At 45.0% G+C, this 18,692-nt stretch overlaps 1 protein-coding gene across 1 annotated transcript in view; it reads right to left on the bottom strand.

Annotated features, from left to right (window-relative positions):
* The window catches only part of CSMD1 (CUB and Sushi multiple domains 1), a 2,074,981-nt gene extending 2,056,708 nt beyond the window's left edge, over positions 1-18,273 (bottom strand). The window contains exon 1 of the mRNA XM_033177634.1: positions 17,698-18,273. Within this exon, the coding sequence (XP_033033525.1) occupies positions 17,698-17,782 (85 nt within the window). The 5' untranslated portion in view covers positions 17,783-18,273. The remainder of the gene's footprint in view (positions 1-17,697) is intronic.
* Between the last annotated feature and the right edge of the window lie 419 nt (positions 18,274-18,692).

The raw sequence follows: 18,692 nt of genomic DNA, 5'->3' as shown, positions 1-18,692 counted from the left end.
CTCCCATGTGTACTCGAACTGACCATATTAAGTGTTGGCAAAGTGCTTATTTTTATACAGCTTTTAGTATCAAGTTATATTGGTGTTTCTCTCAAGATGGAACACATTTATATCAATTGCTGGCCTTAAAATGTTCCTATGGTATTGATCATTTGTTTTGTACTTTTCCTTGTTAACTATTTTCTGTCTATATTAATTTATATTTAATTGAATACATATCTCCTTCAATAAAAGCCAAGTGAGAGCGAAACTCTTTCTGCAAAGAAAAGAGTGGAATTTAACATTCTACTCCCTGAAATAAGGCAAGAAGGGTTATATGACCTTCTAACCTTGATTGAAAACGCAGCACCACTTACCCCAGGCCCATTGAACAGCTTTCCCCATGGCACAGGTTGAAAGGATTTCAGGCTGGTGGAGACTGTTTTAGTCTGATGGGTGAGTGCATGTCCACGGACTCATGCACATTGGGAAAGGTCTCCTCTCTTCTGGGCTTACTTCACATTGGCATGAACACTTAAATTCACAGAGCTCCCTTTGAGAGGGAGCACAGTGCACAGTGACCGGCTCCAGCACGCCTTTGGGTGGATCTCAGCGAAATCACTCTCCTGAACACGCACCCACTCACAGCTGCTGCCTTACCCCACGTGCAGACCCAGCTGTCTCACTTGTTGATATAATTGTTAAGTGAGCGCCTCCTAAGGAGATCGCATTTGAAAACTAAGTCACTAACCAGGTTCACCTGCTAGAGATGAATGCACTGCAACTGAAAGACATTCAGCATGCCGCAGCGCCCTTACTGAATAAATATAGAGCTGGCCTGATAGGACTAGACTAAGCACAGTGGAAGAAGAGCCATCATTAATACTCAATCAACTGATTCATTCACACAGTCAAAGAGTATCCAATACCCAAGACCTCACAAGCCATTCGTTGCTAAGGGTCCTGCACAAGGGTTGTATTTACAAGGGTTCCCTGTTGATGTGTGCTTGGCCATAATTGGTGTGAGAGATACCCATTCACTTTTACAGCCAGACTCAGTGTACCCGACTTTGAGAAGTATGTATCTCGATCATGGCCACTTGAGTTCTAGGTAGCCTATTCCAAAGGTCTCAGTCACGTGGCCCTGGAAGAAACATCTAATTTTAATGTCATAATTTGGGATTTATTTTTATATTACAACTTGGGATCTCACAGATAGAGACCCTACCTTTTAAGATATCATTGCAAAGGGGGAACAGGCAAGTGGAGGTACAGCAGCTTTTTCAACTCAAGGATCCCTCTAATTTGAGTCAGGACACACTAAACTTGGAATCTTAAGCCAGAAGGAAAAAGCCAGATCACACTGACTGTCTTTACATTATTGAGCCCTCCATGTTTAGTTTGGGTGGAGGGTATGTTTAAGTCAATGAATTGGACCCTACTTATTTTAAAGATTTCAATAAACCCAGCATCTCTGATTTCACTAACTGCCCCTCACCTTCAGAAAAGTAACAGATTTACTATATTGCCAGGTAAATAACTAAATTATGTTTTTCAAATGGCTTCATTGGGAACTCACACCATTTAAAACACTCAAAAGTAGCCTCAAATGCTTTTTTGAACAAAACTAAGCAGTTAGAAAAATATATGGGCCAGACACAGTGGCTCACACCTGTAATCCCAGCACTTTGGGAGGCCGAGGGGAGTGGATCACTTGAGGTCAGTAGTTCAAGACCAGCCTGGCCAACATGGTGAAACCTCATCTCTACTAAAAATACAAAAATTAGCTGGGCATGGTGGCAGGTGTCTGTAATCCCAGCTACTTGGGAGGCTGAGGCAGGAGAATTGCTTGAACCCGGGAGGTGGAGGTTGCAGTGAGCCAAGATCATGCCACTCCAACCGGGGTGACAGAGCTATTGGGAACAGTCAGCACCAAGACATCAGGATCTTTAGAAAAACTAACTCTGGAGAAAGTAGTAGCAAACTTTAAAAATCTACTTTGAAGAGCGAAATTTTCTATTCTTTCCTCTCATTATTCTTTTCATAGTCACTTCAAATTTCCAGGCCTTCCTGGTGTTAAACGATGTTAAAACACGTCTTTCTCCCTGACTCTACCGAGTCTTTAATTGTACTCAAGCTAAATTTCATGTACAAGTTCAAATGATGAACTTGGAGGACACATCTCATAGAACTGAGAGTCTGATTCTTTTTAGTTGCTATAATAAAATAGCCGCTCACATTTATTTAAGCTTAGTAAAAGCCATGCACGGTTCTATGCTTTTTACATGTGTTTCTTCATGCAATCCTTATGATATTGAGCACAGTTGACATTCCCTTTGTAAAGACAAGGAAACCAAGTGTCAGGAAGTTTAATATTTTCCAAGGCCACACACTGTGAGGAGGAGAGGAGACAGAACTTGGGCTTACTTAGCTCTATAGCAGACACCATCAAAGGTACCTTTAGAACCCCTGAGTGTGTGAAAACGAAGGGAAATTATTTCTATCAAAGATACTCACTGTCTACCTAAAGAAGGAGCTAGTTTTCACTTTTTTGAAATCATTTTGTTCTGCAATTTATTTAAATCATTAAGAAATCTAAAAATGCAATTGCCTAATTGTGCTAATATGAGCAGTCCTCACATAATATGTTGGTGTGGTGAAAATGTGTTTAGTTATTCAGAATTAAATATTCTGTAGTGACAAATACACAGATCAAATCATACCGATATAAAACGTATTAACTAGTTAATATAACACAATGTTATCACAACCATGTGTTTTTCACCTCAAATAAATTACCATCATTTCATATTTAACAAAGCAATAAAACCCTGAAACATGCACCCACTGAGGGTTCTGTGGCACCAGAGACGGCTCTCGGCCATCTCCTGAGCTTCAAGTTTGGAAACTGTGCTTCTCCAGCTGCCTGGGTAATCTTAGGTTGAAGTCCAGAACTTTCCTAGCATGCTGCTCTTCCCAGAGTGTAGCCACAAGGTCTGTGTGCCTATTAGATCGGGAGAGAATCAGTGCTTCAGTTGCACTTAAGGGCCCCAGCAAAGCAGCAATGGAGGTGGGGTGAGATGGAGAGACAGGTCTGGTCTTGTGTGTGCGGGAAGGAAGGAGTCTGTCAGGCAAGGAGGCTTTCAAGAGGCCTGTGGGCCTCCTCGGAGCAACACTGTAAAATGAAAAGAGAATTCCTTAGACTGAGCTCTGCCTTTTGGGTGAGATATTGAACTCCTCTGGACAAACATAAATGAGAGACTTGAATTTATGAACTGGAAGATCACTTTGAATTCAAAAATCTTATCTAGCCAGGTGTGGTGGCTCATGCCTGTACTCCTAGCACTTTGGGAGGCTGAGGTGGTTGGATCACTTAAGATCAGGAGTTCAAGGCCAACATGGGCAATAGGACAAGACTCTGTCTCTGCAAAAAACACTACACAAAATGAGCTGGGTATGGTGGCATGGGCCTGTAGTCCCAGCTACTTGGGGGGCTGACATGGGAGGCTCGCTTGATCCCAGGAGGTCGAGGCTGCAGTGAGCCAAGATCACACCACTGCACTCCAGCCTGGGTGACAAAGTGAGACTCTGTCTGGAAAAAAAAAAAAAAAAAATCTTATTATCTATCTCTACTTTGTCCAACAACGTGGACTAGTAAGAGCAACTTATCCTTATTAATTTTTTTAATTTAAGTTATTATTTTACTTAGAGAAGGTTGACATAGTTATTTGAAGAAACCAAACAAAATTTAAGGATGACACCATGATGTGTGCATCTTTTCAGATATTTCCCATGTGTATAGAAATAGTCTGCCTTTTCTGTACCTGAAAATGGGATCAAAATATAGATATTATTTGAAATGTTCAACTCAATACTTTACCATGGAAACACATTCATGGGACCAGTACAGTGTGTCCTACAACAATCTATTTGGCCAGTTTGGGATGGTAAACATTTAAGCTCTGTCCAACTTTTCAGTATGAGAGAAGGGGCTATAGTGAATAAGCCCCTATTGCAGCAGGATGTATTAATTCTCTAGATCGAAACATCCGATAGTTTAGAATTTGACTGATAAGGCCGAATTATCCCCTCCCCTCATTTTTCTAGATATCCAACAAGAGTATAAGGGAGTGTCTTCTCTGTGCACAACCAAAATTTGATATCATCAGTTAGAGTTTCACAATGCACTGGGCAAAAATGACAATGTTTAATGCACTGGTCTCAATCAATTATACACTTTGGGATCTTTTCCTACATTTATTATTTATGTTTGTTCTTCCTATAAAATACCTATTTATACTTAATGGTTCCTAAGTTCTTTGCTGACTGATTGTGAGATGACCTTTTTATATTATTTTTCTAGAACAGTGTGGTGAACAGACTCTTAGGGAGCCCACACGGCACCCCCACCTGCTGATGTCCATGCCCTAGGGATCCTTTTCTCCTTGAGAGTGGGCGGGACCGGTGGCTTGCTTTCAACCAGCGCAGTAAACTGACAGCGATAGGCTACACGTGATTATGTGTACAGGACTATGTGATTACATATGAAATTGTAGCACCCAACTATGGAGTCTCCCTCTCACCTCCTCTCTCTCCCCCAACCCCACTCCTAACCTGGCTTGAGCCATGCTAGGAAGTCTCAGGTGACAACTGTGTGTGGCCCCCAGGAACTGATGGTAAACTCTGGCCGAAAGCCAGCCAAAAACTTAATGCCTCATTCCTACAACTGCAAGGGACTGAATTCTGCCAACTGTCCAACTATCTTAGAAACGGATTCTACCCCAGCTGAGCCTCAGGCAGCAATGAAGTCCCAGCCAACACTTGATTGCAGCTTTGTGAGACCTTAAGCAGAGACCCAGCCAAGCTGCCAAGCCCTGCACAGATCCCTGACCCATAGAAACTGTAAGATAATGCATGTGCATGTGTGTTGTTCGAAGCTGTTAAGTCTGCGATAATAATGTTACAGCACAGTAGTTAGCTAATACAAAAAGTATTCGAATGGAAGATTGCTCCCCCAATCTGTCCTTCTATGTAGCTCTATTTTCTAGCTCTTGAGTTGTTCTTGATGGCATCTGGTCCTGCGGAGAGGATAAACCTGGGTAACAGAGAATGTTGTAAAATTATCTTGCTACAAATACTGTTGGCTTTCTGTCTGTCTCCCTCATTTGGAGACAAAGAATGAGTATTGTCACTAAAGGCATTAAAAAGTGGTTCAAATCTCTTATTCTGATTTTAAAGCTACAATAAATGAGCTTTATTAAGTTCATTTTAATAAAGATCTTTAACTTAGGTACTGTTTACCACATCTTTAACTTAGATACTTTTTTTCTTCCTCATAGTTTCTGTTCTTAAAATATAAATGGTAAGCAGAAATGATAGTCCCTTCAACTTGTCATATAACACTTCTTGTATTTTTATATGAACTCTTTTTAAAAGACCTATTATTGTCCATCCATCATAAAAACTGAAAGAAAAACACATTTTCTAGGAGATATAAATCATACCCCAAAGTTCAACTTGGTTATACTTTTTATACTTTCAGTTCGGTAGAAGCCTCGTCTTTTCAACACCCTGACAACATGCCCCTTCCATGTATCTTGTTACCAGCAAAGAATGCTGGAAAGGTAATTTTGTAACTGCAGTTGTAAAAGAAAGAGACTGATTAGCTCCTCTTTGTTCCATAATCCTCTAATGTAATTCTTTAAAACTAAAAAGAGGAGAGATAAAATAGTCATGAAGATCAAAATGACAATTGAAGGCTGGTGTATCTGCTGAATAAGCTCTAATATTATTAAATTATTGTCACTGGAAGAAAAAAATGCAAACATCTCAGATAACTTACTTGGTATACAAAGAAAAACAGTCAAGAAAAAGAAACACAATTGAATCAAATAAGCATGGCAAAATAATATCTTGAATATGGGGTTTCAAAGCTAATTATTTTGACAAGTTCTAGTCTCAGTATGTGAGTAAATAAGCAGGCACAGTGACTGGAAGAAATCTTTATCAATACCTTCCCTAGGTCAACTCTTCAATGAGTGTTTTCACAAAATGTTGATGATACATTAATTTGAAGTCACTAAAAATAATGGCTGGAATCAAGTATTTTACATAGACTGAGAACATATGTTTGTTTATTAAAGAAACAGTGAATGTGTAAGAAACCAGAATGACGCTTGGATACTTGCAAGAGTGCCCTTCAATTCCCCAGGACTTTAAGATTTATGAGGTCAAAACAATGTAAGCAAATGAATGAAAACTCAGCAAACAAGAATAACATTTTTTGTTTTTTTTTTTGAGATGGAGTTTCACTGGTGTCACCCAGGCTGGAGGGCAGTGTCTCAATCTCAACTCACTGCAACCTCCACCTGCAGGGTTCAAGCGATTCTCCTGCCTCAGCCTCCCATGTAGCTGGAATATGGGTGCCTGCCACCATACTCAGCTAATTTTTTTTTTTTTTGTATTTTTGGTAGAGATGGGGAAGAACAACATTTTTTTAAAGGATCCTAAACCTACAGTTTCCTACATGATGACCAATAATTTTTAAACATAGTAACTGACAAAAGAATTAGATCAAGGAGAGATTGGGTGATCAACATATGATAGAGAGAACTAGAAGTGGACTCAAAGATGGGTGGGCTTGAGATGTATGGAAACAAAGCTCAAAGGTGCAGTTGATGAGGTGGAATGGAAATCTCCTCAATGGTGAGAAAACTGAAGGTATAGTTAGGGTGTACCTGGCCTGGCTGAACTGGAAGTCACAAGGACACATTTGAAAAGACTGATTATGGAGGACTTTGAAAGTCAGTCTAGGAGAGAGATGCTGTACCCAACAGAGAAAAGCATGTACAGTACTTAAGAAAACAAGATCCATGGCCAGTAAATCACAAACTGCTTTTCTTTCCACACTCAGTGTCCTGTTGGTATTACACACTGGAGGTCATTAGAAAATCTCCAGAACAGCAAGAATAACCATCACAGGACTTGCAGGGAAAACTGTTTACAAATGTCTAATGTTCTAGCTTCCAATAAGTAGATGATGTTCAAGCAAAGGTGTGATCTCTTGGCTGCATGACAGTAGAAAGGAGCAAGGCCTAACATAAGTTGCACATAAATCTGCATATTTCAGGGACTAGTCCCATGATAGCAGTGTACCCTTCACATCCAACCTTCAGCTTTAAAGAGCAATGAATCAACATCTGAGAAAGGTGACCCTGAGCATCAGTGTTTTTAGGATCATTTCCATGCTTGACATTTCAACTGGCCCTCACTGAGCTATCAAAAAATACAAAGTTTTCTTGGCTGTTCTCTGGCTGCTTCTTCTCAGTATCCTCATCTTCAGTTCATGATGTTGTTCCTGTTCCCTTCCTCCTCCATTCTTTTGAGATAGATTAGGGTGGTCATAGCCTTTTGCAAAGGGGAATGAACTTGCCAGACAGATAGAGAGAACAAACCACTTGACTGGGTACAAACCACATCCACTTCTATGTGGGTGGAAGATCCTGCAGCAAGGAGGACGAACAGCAGAAGGGAAAACCCCCAGATTCTCGCCAGCACAGAAACCCATGCTTAGTGTCCTTGGGCTGACCTGTTCTCACTGGAATAGTAAAAAACACACCCCTGGGTGGAGATCTAAGAGGCTAGTGAGCCATGTGACGTATGTGCTAGCACGCAGAGCAGTGGCACATGTGTACCCGGAAGACCACTGGTCACACGGTTCGCTGCAATGCCCATCTCCACCTTCTTATGAATAATTGTATAAATTGCCCATAAAGGGAATTTCCCCAGCATGAGACAGGGCTGTCTAATTCTCAAGCAGTCCAACATGACCCAGCTTTCAGCACATACTTTTGTTTTGCAATGAACTTCTTTCATGCAGTGGAGTCAAGAACCTGAGCAGGCTCCACCGACAACACTTTGAGGTTCTATAAACTTTCAACTTCCAATGGAATTTCCAGTAGGTACCTGACATTAACGTCTCTATCACACAGCCTAATATTTGAATAAATACAAATTACGTGACTTTAGTGTTCTTCTGAAGTCAAAACGGAAACTCCTAGAAAGCACTCAGAGATTCAACTTCTTTGTTAAAAATGTGATGTAGCCATGGAATACTATGCAGCCATAAAAAAGAACAAGATCATGTCCTTTGCAGGCACACGGATGGAGCTGGAGGCCATTATCCTTATCAAACTAATGCAGGAACAGAAAACCAAATACTACGTTTTCTCCCTTATAAGTGGGAGCTAAATGATGAGAACACATGGACACATAGAGGGGAACAACACACACTGGAGACTGTCAGACAGTGGAGGGTGGGAGGAGGGAGAGGATTAGGAAAAGTAACTCATGGATACTAGGCTTACTACCTTGGTAACGATATCATTGGTACAATAACTCCCTATGTAACAAAACTTCATATCCTTTACATCTATCCTGGGACTTAAAAGTTTTTTAAAAAATACGACGTAGGTGAATAGGAAGGGCTCATGTATTACAGTTATACTGAATTGAGTGATTCTGTTTGGCACATGCCATAATTCTTTAAGAGGAAAATTCTGACTATAATCCTTTTTAAGAGACAAGTCTTCCCAATTCTCTTCCTATCCCCAGTCATTGTTGTTAAGGATCATATCAGACTAAAAATGTGTATATCTTCCCTAAACGACAGTAGTTCTACCCAGATCGCATTAATCAATAAAACTAATTCCACCTAACAGTAACAAGAAGACTGCTCTCACCTGAATTTCCCTTGGTATTATTTATATTTTTTAAAGTATTGAGCATGATATTTAAAATCTGTATTGCTTCCATGTAGAATGGAGCATGGATGTGGAACAAGTGAAATGTAACCTCATGAATATAGCTGAAACCATGAGACAACAACAAAATACCCTCACAGATGGATTGGTCTGACATTGTCCATAGTAATTCTATTTTATAAAGAAAGGGGGAAGAGACACAACAAGAAATGCAAAACATTTGGAGTGCGCAGAAATTGTCTGATGAATTCAGTTAATTTCTTGTAAAAACGTGACCCTTCTTAGTTTGCCAAGGTCTCTCTTCTTTTTGTGAAGTGCCGATCATACTCTGCAATGCTCAACTATCCCAGCTGTATTATACATCAAAGTACACTACTTTCCTACCAAATAAAAGGGAGAGTTTGAAATGTGGTGACCAAAATTGTTGATGGACTTTGAACATTCATAAGGCCCATCCTTTGAGATAAAAGTGAAGATCTCTAAGTTCAGTGGAATCCACCATTTTCACAGGAAGTGAAAATGTACTCAGAGCGCCGCCAGGCAAGATTTTAGGAACCACGGTTATGTAACTCATTACCAAAGAGGTGTAATTTTACAGAAAGGGGAATGATGAGAGTCCCCCACATCCTTTACAGGAATATCAACTTCAGGTAGAAGAAAATTACTCGTTGGTTAGAGATCAATGAAAACACTTTCTGTTAAAAAAGGAGAAAAAAGTGTCTCTAAATAGAGGCATAGGCGTTCTTCAGGCATCTTGAAAATGACTGCCTGCAATTTATCATTAATTTCAAAGGTTTTTCATTCATTAGAGATCACTCTCCAAATAATTCAAATGTTAATCTAACATTTAGCCCTTTCTTATATAACACTAATGATATCAGAGTATACTAAACAGTAAAAGAAAAAGATAATCCACTCGAACAGTATTTTTATATGACAGAGCATAATTATCCCTGAAGTCTCCCCATAATATAAACATTATGGAGAAGGAGCTTGAACCTCTGCTTTGTTGTAAAACTATTTTTTTTTAAAAAAAGCAGATTAAACAGCATTGAATGATGAATACTGATAACAAAGGGACTGATAAGGAAGAAATTCTTCTGAATTAATTGCACAATTTCATAGTGTGGTATATTCTTCATGAAATCAGTGTCAGCTAATTTGTCTGTGAAGGATTAGTGAAAACATTATTAGATTTTGATCACTTTTATTGAAAGGAAGGTAGAGAGATGACAGATCGATAGACTCTACCTATCTATATTTAAAATATATAATATATAGATGTTTATATACAGATAAATACATATAGTATACATCATGTATTACACATATACAAATATATCCATTGCATTTTTACCATCTCAAAGTTAGAAGCCATATTTTACTACCTACTAAGCAATGTGGCATTCCCTAAGTGAGATTATATGTATTCTCTGTATCAAAATTACCTGGGATGGGCGTGGGTAGTAAATAAATAGATTTCTACCTCCATCCAAAATTCACTTATTGAGAATCATTTGGAAAAGAAGCCATGGAATCTGCATTGAATCAAGATTGAAACAAGTAATTCTTATGCACACAAAGTTTACATAGAGTATTCAAAAACTGTGTGTCATGCCCACCCTAACTTTGACAGCTATAATGGTAACGGTGACAGGCATGTTCAGTACAGAAAGCAGAGGGTTGCTGCAACACTTTAGGAAAATGCTCAGTGCCTTGCAAAGTTGCTTTAATTCCATCAGGGTTCATGGTTTATAATTATCTGAATAATTCAGACAAAAAGTTGTAGTTATCATATCCACATCATATTAGTTTTTCTTGAATTTTATTGAGGTTGAAGCTCTCCAAAATATATTCAGCCAAAAAGTAAAAAATGAAAAGGACTGGAATCTGGCCGATATTTTATATAATTTAAAATACTGAGTGTCAACTTGATTGGATGGAAGGTTGTAAAGTATGGTTCCTGGGTGTGTCTATGAGGATGTTGCCAAAAGAGATTAACATTTGAGTCAGTGGACTGGGAGAGGCAGACCCTCCCTCAGCGTGGGTGGGCACCAGCTAATCAACTGTCAGCGTGGCTAGAATAAAGCTGACTTGCTGAGTCTTCCAGTCTTCATCTTTCTCCTGTGCTGGATGTTTCTTGCCCTCGAACATCAGACTCTAAGTTCTTTATCTACTGGACTCTTGGACCTACACCAGTGGTTTTCTGGGGGCTCTTGGGCTTTTGGCCACAGGCTGAAAGCTGCACTGTTGGCTTCCTTGCTCCACATCTTTGCTGACAGCCTATTGTGGGATTCACCTTGTGATCCTGTGAGTTAGTACTACTTAATAAACTCCCCTTTATATATACATTTAGCCTATTTGTTCTGTCCCTCTAGAGAATCCTGACTAATACAGTGAAAAAAACTGGGAAGTGAGGCCAACAATCTGACTCCTTCATGTTTATGCTTTTCTTGATCGCATGTCTAGTACAATGGTAGCGTTTAAAACATAGTATTATATGCATTACTCTCCACTTTACAAAGGATGAGGCAAAATTACATTAAAATTATGAGCATCAAGTATCAAATTATGAGCATTAAGATAGAAGTATCAAAGGATTCAAGCATATTTGGGTGGAATGAAAATACTGAAATATTCCTTTCCCTTTTATAACTTTTACCAAGCTAAAACTAGTTCAGGACTCCAACCAATAAATTGCAAAATGTATCAGTAAAATAAAATATGTAAGTTATTTTTAACAAAAAAAAAAAATGCCTGTATGATGTTTTTTCTTTTCATTCCCCAAACAAATTTCAGATGGGGATAAACGTTGCCACCGTAGGTCAAAGTGACACTGACTCTAACTGAAGTTAATTTGTTGAAATGTTATTTCTCGGTGGAATGTTTATAACACATTTAGAGTTGGTGGATGAGACAGGGTGCCTAATGGATGATAAAATCTCTCATCTCCATAGAACAAAGATATATGAGGATAAATAAAGATTCTGCAACTTCCCTAAAGCACTGGTGGCATTTTCCTCTCCCAGAAAGTACTGGTTGATACAAATGGTTTAAAGAAAATTGCAGCTGAGCTCAGAAAAGAGAAGTGTTTCACACTTTGCATCCAAAGAGGTTGATCTGCTGGAGGGAAAAAACAAGGTGTGCATTATTTCCATAAAGCTCCCTATAATCAGTCAATTCCAACCGGCTCAATTATACAATGTCCTTCTATTCTTTTTCCTGTAAAGGGAATTTTAATTCCATTACTTACTAACCTCAGTATCAAGGACTGAAGTCCATCCAAAATACAGACATACTGGTTAATCAAAGGTCACTCAAGGTCATTTTAAAGTCCTTAGGGAAAAGACTTACTTACTTCCTTGCATTTAGGCACAAATACCTAAGTGCAATTATTTGATTTTTATACTGATCAGCTCTTCTGGAATGGACAACAAGTGTGCTAAGCACAATGATCATGTAATTGAAGGTCAGTGTAAAAGGGTTGAGTACCTTGAGGATTAATTCATTTCAGTAGAGCCGAAACATCTATTTCTTCGGCTCAGGTTGCACAATCATGCTAGTACTACAGTAACAAAAAAAAAATTCTGCCCCTGGTTGCTATGGTGGCTGTGCCACAGTGTCAACTTGGTTGGACTTGATGTTTACCACTGCTGGTCTCTCAGTCCAAGTTCCTACTTTTCTATCCTAGGAGACAACAGGCTTGTAATATTCCCATACAACCCAAAGATACAAATACTGTAGACTGTGGAAGATCTCTGCCTTCACTCAAATATCCTCCTCTGATTTATTAGTTGATCAAATAAAACTTAAATTAAAAAAAAACATATTTGACATTCATTATATGCAACTATGCATGCAACTTCTTAGTTACCTTACAGAGGGAAGTAAGCTCAACCAGAAGACATACAAAAGGCCAAAGGGAAAATGTAGCTTAAATTGCATGTATGTAAGTTGTAATGGCTTATTTTCAGTATGAGCTCAGCAGAAAAATTACCAGAGGCACATTCAAAATTCAGTGGAATAGAGAGTATTTAATATGCCATTTGCATTTTGACAGCTTAGAAATGTCTGCACTGGGTTTGCTGTATCGTCTGCTTATAAGCACGAACCGGCCACCGAGCCTTTGTTTATCTATTTCTTAAAGGAAGCAGAACCATTTTCTTGACATTTTCAAAGCTGTGTTGGTGTTTGCTTGACACAATAAACTGGAGAGTAAGGAAGCATTGCCCCCAGGAGGAGCTGCTTTTGCCTGTAGTGCTTCAGCACTGTGGCTGTGGCAGTCTTCTTATCAAGCATGATTGGCCAGCTGAAAGCCAATATAAAAATAGCCATTCCCTCTCCTCCCTAGGCCTCTGCCAGTGAGATGCTTAAGACGTGGGGGAATTCTACCACCCTGCCCTACCCACCATTTGCTTCTCTGGACTTGTTTGATGAGACCTCATTGCCCTGCTATTCAAGTTTACAAAACCTGTCACTTCCAAAGAAAGACTCCCTTTTGCTTACCTTTTTAAAGACTTAAAACCCCAAACGACGTGAGTGCTCCAGAAGCACTGAATAGCTGTCTGCTGAACAGTTCTGATTTGAAGTCATAGTAATTAATAATAATATCCTGACAATGCAACAGGAAAAAGACATGATCTGCTCAGGAATTACAGAGATATTAACTTCATTTTAAGTGTTTGTTTGAGACGGAGTTTCGCTCTTGTTGCCCAAGCTGGAGAGCAATGGCACGATCTCAGCCCACTGCAACCTCCACCTTCCAGGTTCAAACGATTCTCCTGCCTCAACCTCCTGAATAGCTGGGATTACAGGTATGCGCCACCACGCTCAGCTAATTTCGAACTTTTTTTTTTTTTTTTTTTTTTTTTTTTTGAGACGAGTCTCGCTCTGTCGCCCAGGCTGGAGTACAGTGGCTGGATCTCAGCTCACTGCAAGCTCCGCCTCCCGGGTTTACGCCATTCTCCTGCCTCAGCCTCCCGAGTAGCTGGGACTACAGGCGCCCGCCACCTCGCCCGGCTAGTTTTTTGTAGTTTTTAGTAGAGACGGGGTTTCACCGTGTTAGCCAGGATGGTCTCGATCTCCTGACCTCGTGATCCGCCCATCTCGGCCTCCCAAAGTGCTGGGATTACAGGCTTGAGCCACCGCGCCCGGCCCTAATTTCGAACTTTTTGAAGAGACGGGGTTTCACTATGTTGGTCAAGCTGGTCTCGAACTCCTTACCTCTGGTGATCCATCCACCTCGGCCTCCCCAAGTGCTGAGATTACAGGCGTGAGCCATGGCATCCGGCCCATTTTTTTACTGCTGGATGGGGATTAGGGGTTTCCTGTGAAAGTATCTTCTTCACAGGAGTGTCCTGGCTTCATCAGGAGGAAGTGTATGGGGTGCGGCTCTACCATAAAGGAATTTGACCAGCAAATTAAAGGTCTTAGCATCCTTCTTGGTGACATGAGTCTTTAATAAGGTAACTCATCTAAAACCATGCAGGTATGGGAGGGTGCACCCCTCTCGCGGTGGAGTTCCAGGGTTCCTCTGGAAGCGTGCTCACATCTCTGCTGGGTGGGTCAGGGAATGTTTGAATTACTTACTTTCACGAATGTTCCACCTTTCTCTTTCGGGCTTCTCAAAATGAGGCTGCTCTGAGCTACTAGTGTTGTGTGTGCTCTCCTTTAGGACGCTTTCTGGGTAAGTAATTGCATGCAAATACCTGCATTCTCGTGGCTGCACATATGCAAGAAACAACTGAGAAGCAAACTTTGTCCAAACAGCCAGTAGATCAGCCCCAGGTAAAGGGGTAGATCCGAGTCAGCACACACAGAATTAATATTCCTGTTTACTAGATGAACATCCTTACAGCCTTACTCCGTTTCCCCTGGTCCCTGAAAACAGGCATTTAAAGAGAAACGCACACTTGGGACCCAACCTTTACGATGCCATTAATAATCAAGAAGAAAAAGGAAATCACCAGTGAATTTTCGATACCCCCAACGCTTTATTGAAGAGTACAGCACCATCAGCTGAAGCTGATACTCCGGTACCCACAGTAACGGGTTTCAGTGACCTCAACTGCGACCGCCTCCATCCTCACGACTCCGCAAACAGGTCACGAATTATGCCCCACGCATCAAAAACTCTGCGCCTGCCTTCGCCACAGCGGGTGCCGCCACCTGGGCGCGCGCAGCGCAGCTGCCCACGGCAGTGGCCGGGCGCCCTCCCGCCAGAGCGCTCCTCCTCGGGAAAGCCCTGCTGCGCGCAAGCGCCTCCGGTCGGCCCTGGAGCGCGTTGCCGAGCCCCGGGGCCCAGCGCCGACGCCCCCGGGGGGAGGCCCGACCTTGGTCACCCGGGCTTTGCTAGGCAAGGGGAACGCGACCCCGCCCCAATAGCCACAGCGCACAAACGGCGACTCCGGCGCTGGCGTCACCGGCCCCCTTCCTGCCTGCAGCCCCTTCCCAGGCCGCTACAGGAGCTCGCACTTGACCCCGCAAGCGCGGAGGAGACACGGCCCTTGGTCCCTGTGGGGTTAATGAAGGAGCTCCACGGACCCACCGCCGGGTGGGCCAGACAATAGCGCAGTGAGAGCTGCGTCCGAGCGTCCTGGACCCCCATCGCGCGCACACACTTGGCGCACAACACCGCTCCAGCACGCCAGGGGCCTGGGACCCTGGGCTCCACTTCTGGGCTTCTGCAGCCAGGTTCTGGGGCCTGCAGCGCCCAAGAGGAGCTCTCTTCCACGGGACTGCCCGCAGGGCCCGAGGCACCCAGGACTTTGCACCCCCTGCCCTGTTCACCCCAGAAGCAGCCAGAGCAGCCCCCGCCCACTACCTGCCCCTCCACACCCTCCCTCTCGCCTCCGCCTCAGCCTCATCCTAGCGCTGCAGCCCACCCGCGTGGGGGCGGAATCCGCCCGGCACACACGTGTGCGGATTATTAAGCAGCCGAGCTAGGGCCGCCGCCGTCTCCACGCAGCAACCTCTGTTAATTGCGGGGGAAGGGAGCCCGGAGCGCGCGGAACTCGGGGGAACCGAGAGTGAGCTCAGAGGCTGAGTTGCCTGCTTGAAAAGGAGGAAGCCCCGGGCCCAGATAGGCTTGGAGTGCAGGGGAAAGGGCGGGAAGTTTTGCGGAGTTGCATGGCAGGTGTTTCCTGTCTACGCAGGGGCTTGACTGGAAAAAGCCAGGTCCTGTCCCTTGGGCTCCTGCCCTCTCCCCGCTGCGACACACACGCCCCTGCACACCTCACAGGGCACAACCCTCTTTGCCCTAGACTTTAGCTGCCTCGCCTTCCAATTCCCAGCCAGTCCAGTGCTGACCAGAGGCCGCTGCCAGCCGGGCGCTGCTCAGCCGGCGGTGCCTCCGCAGCCGGTAATGTCAGCGGCAGTGGCCAAGGCATCCGGACCGAGCCGGGCGGGTGGGCAGCGGGTCGGCGTCTGCAGGAAGCTCCCCAATCCCGAGCGACCACGAGCTTGGGTGACTAAGACGCACTGTTTGCGCTCCCCGGGATCTCGGGGCGCATTCCCGCAGACACCCCCTTGTGAGGGTGGATGAGGGTGAGGAGGAGCTGGTGCTGAGCGGTCAGCTCTCACCGAGCCCTGGACGCTCCGTGGAGACGAGCGCAGGGAGGGGAAACCCAGCCGGCACGTCTCTCCCCCGCTCTCCAGGCAGATCTGGAGTTTCCTAATGAACCAGATACAGTCCTCCTTCGCCCTGCCAATCACTTCCATCTGGACCACTGGAGGAAAAGGAAATGGGTGGAAAAGAAGATGGAAGAATCTAGAGAGGAAGGGGAAATTTTATGTAGGGAAAAAAGCAAGTGACCATTAAAAAAAAAAATCATAAGATTGGACTCCATCCTTTACAAATGAAACGAAAGAAAACCCCTATGTAGACACAGATATTCCCGGGAATATCTGTCGAAGTGCTGACTATAGAGAAATCATCTAAGGAGGCTAAAAACGAGGACAGGGGCAGGTATTTCCAATGTGAAAATCAATCAATATTCTTTCTCTCTCTGTGTTTCTGTCTCTCTCCCTCTCTCTCGCCCTCTCTCAAAAGGGAGCTTATTTTCTTTCCCGGAAAATAGACAAGTGCACAAGCTATTGCCAGCCTTGAGGTCGCAGCCTGTAGGCTACTTAGGATAAAACATTCCCCAACTCATTCAGGGAGAAAACCAAGTTCACAGAACCCCAAGCCCCAGAAACCACCCACAGAAACTCCTTCCCCTGACCAGGGTAGAAAGAGGATACCCCTGCGCCCACAGTGAATGTATCTGACTTGGAAGCCGGTCCAGAACTCCTAGCCTGTTTCACACACCTTGCCAACACCTTACAACTTGCAAGGAGCGAAGTCCGGGGGAGAGGAAAGCGGGGGCCACCTTCCAGAGGCAGCTACTCCTCGCTGGCTGAGGACGTTGGAGAGGGAAGGAGGAGATTAGGAATGGGGTGTATGGGTGCGAGGAAGCCGGGCCAGCGGAGAGCTTTGCCTGTTGGTACCAAAACCCCCGTAGAGAGCCCGAACTTTCCAGGCCAGCTTCACCCGGGCCGCTTTTCCAGGCGCGGCAGGTCCGGGGAGAAAGTCCTGGGAACTGCCCCTTAGCCACCCCGACCCGTGGAGTCCACGTCTCGGAGGAGGCAACACCGCCCCGCCGGAGCACAGTTCCAGCCCAACTGGTCTCGGGTTCCTTTCTCCCTGACACCCTGTACCGCCGAGAAAAAGAGATACCTCCTTTGAGCCCAGGAGAGGGGGAAGGAATGGCGGGGTGGGGCAGGGGCCCAGGAGGGCTGGGAGAGCGCGATGGAAGCTCCCTCCCGGGCATCGCGTTCCCCGAGCGTCGGCGATGGAGCAGCGCCGGGCAGAGGCGACCACTCCGTACCCTGCGGTCCTCGAAACGCACACTCGCGTCCGCACACGGGGCCTCGGAGGACTCGACCGCCTCCCCGGCCAAGAGCAAGCCCGTCTTACCCTTCGCTGCAGTAAGGAGCCTCGCGCACAGCACCAGCAGCCCGAGAAGCAGGAGCAGCGACTGGAATCTCCTCCACGCAGTCATGTCTGCAGATACTCCACACGCACGCGACACCGATGGTTCCTCCGAGGAAGGCAGGGCTATGAGCGGAGCCAAATAATCACCCGAGGGCAAGGCAAGCCGGAGAGAGAGCCCGGTCCCGAGACCCGCCGCGCATCCGACGCCTCCTGCAGGTCTAGGCGCCCGGCTCGCTTCCCTCTCATAGCATCGGGTCCGGAGCCACTGCAGGGCTGAGCTGCTCCGAGCGCGGAGACCCGGGCTGGCGGGGCCGGGGCCGGGGACGAGCGCCGGCCGAGCCGGGCAGGAAGGCACCAAGGCGGCGAGGCTGCGGGAGGGGGCGAGGCGGGGAGAGGAGCGCGCGCAGCCAGGAGAGACCTGGAGAGGAGGCAGCTGGAGAGCGAGCCAGCGAGTGGGAGATGCGGGGAGGGGGGCGCGGGGGGAGGAGAGAGCCAGTCTAGAGAGAAAAGGCGGAGAGCGCAGAAGACGGGCTGCTAGTGGCACAAGGAGCCGCTGCCGTGGAGGCTGGACTCAACCATCCCTACCCACAGAGAGGGGACCGAGGCTGGGCACGGCGCAGTCCCAGACAGACAGAGCCCAGCCTAGGGGCTTCGGGCTGCCACCACCGTGCTGCGCTTCCTTCGGCCTCAGCGCAGCAGCGCGCAGGCTGGAGAAGGAAGACTTGTTGGGCGCTCGGGTGGGGGAAGCCCACGCCGCACACCGGGGAGGAGCAATGCAATCCGGCAACTCCAGCAAACTGGAGGGTTTCTGCAGGGGCAGAGGCCGGCCTCCATTCTTTGATCTCCCTTCCTTGCTGACCAGAGAGCAGCCCCCTGCCTAACTTAGATCAGAAATGCAGGTGGAAAGGGCACAAGCTTCAACTCCAAGGGAGGAATACACACACACACACACACACACACACCACACACACACACAC

The sequence above is a fragment of the Trachypithecus francoisi genome, unplaced genomic scaffold, assembly GCF_009764315.1.
Source record: "Trachypithecus francoisi isolate TF-2019V2 unplaced genomic scaffold, Tfra_2.0 Contig01558, whole genome shotgun sequence".
NCBI lineage: Eukaryota > Metazoa > Chordata > Mammalia > Primates > Cercopithecidae > Trachypithecus > Trachypithecus francoisi.
The sequence above is the reverse complement of the archived record's forward strand: the minus strand, read 5'-3'. Positions and strand labels throughout refer to the sequence as shown.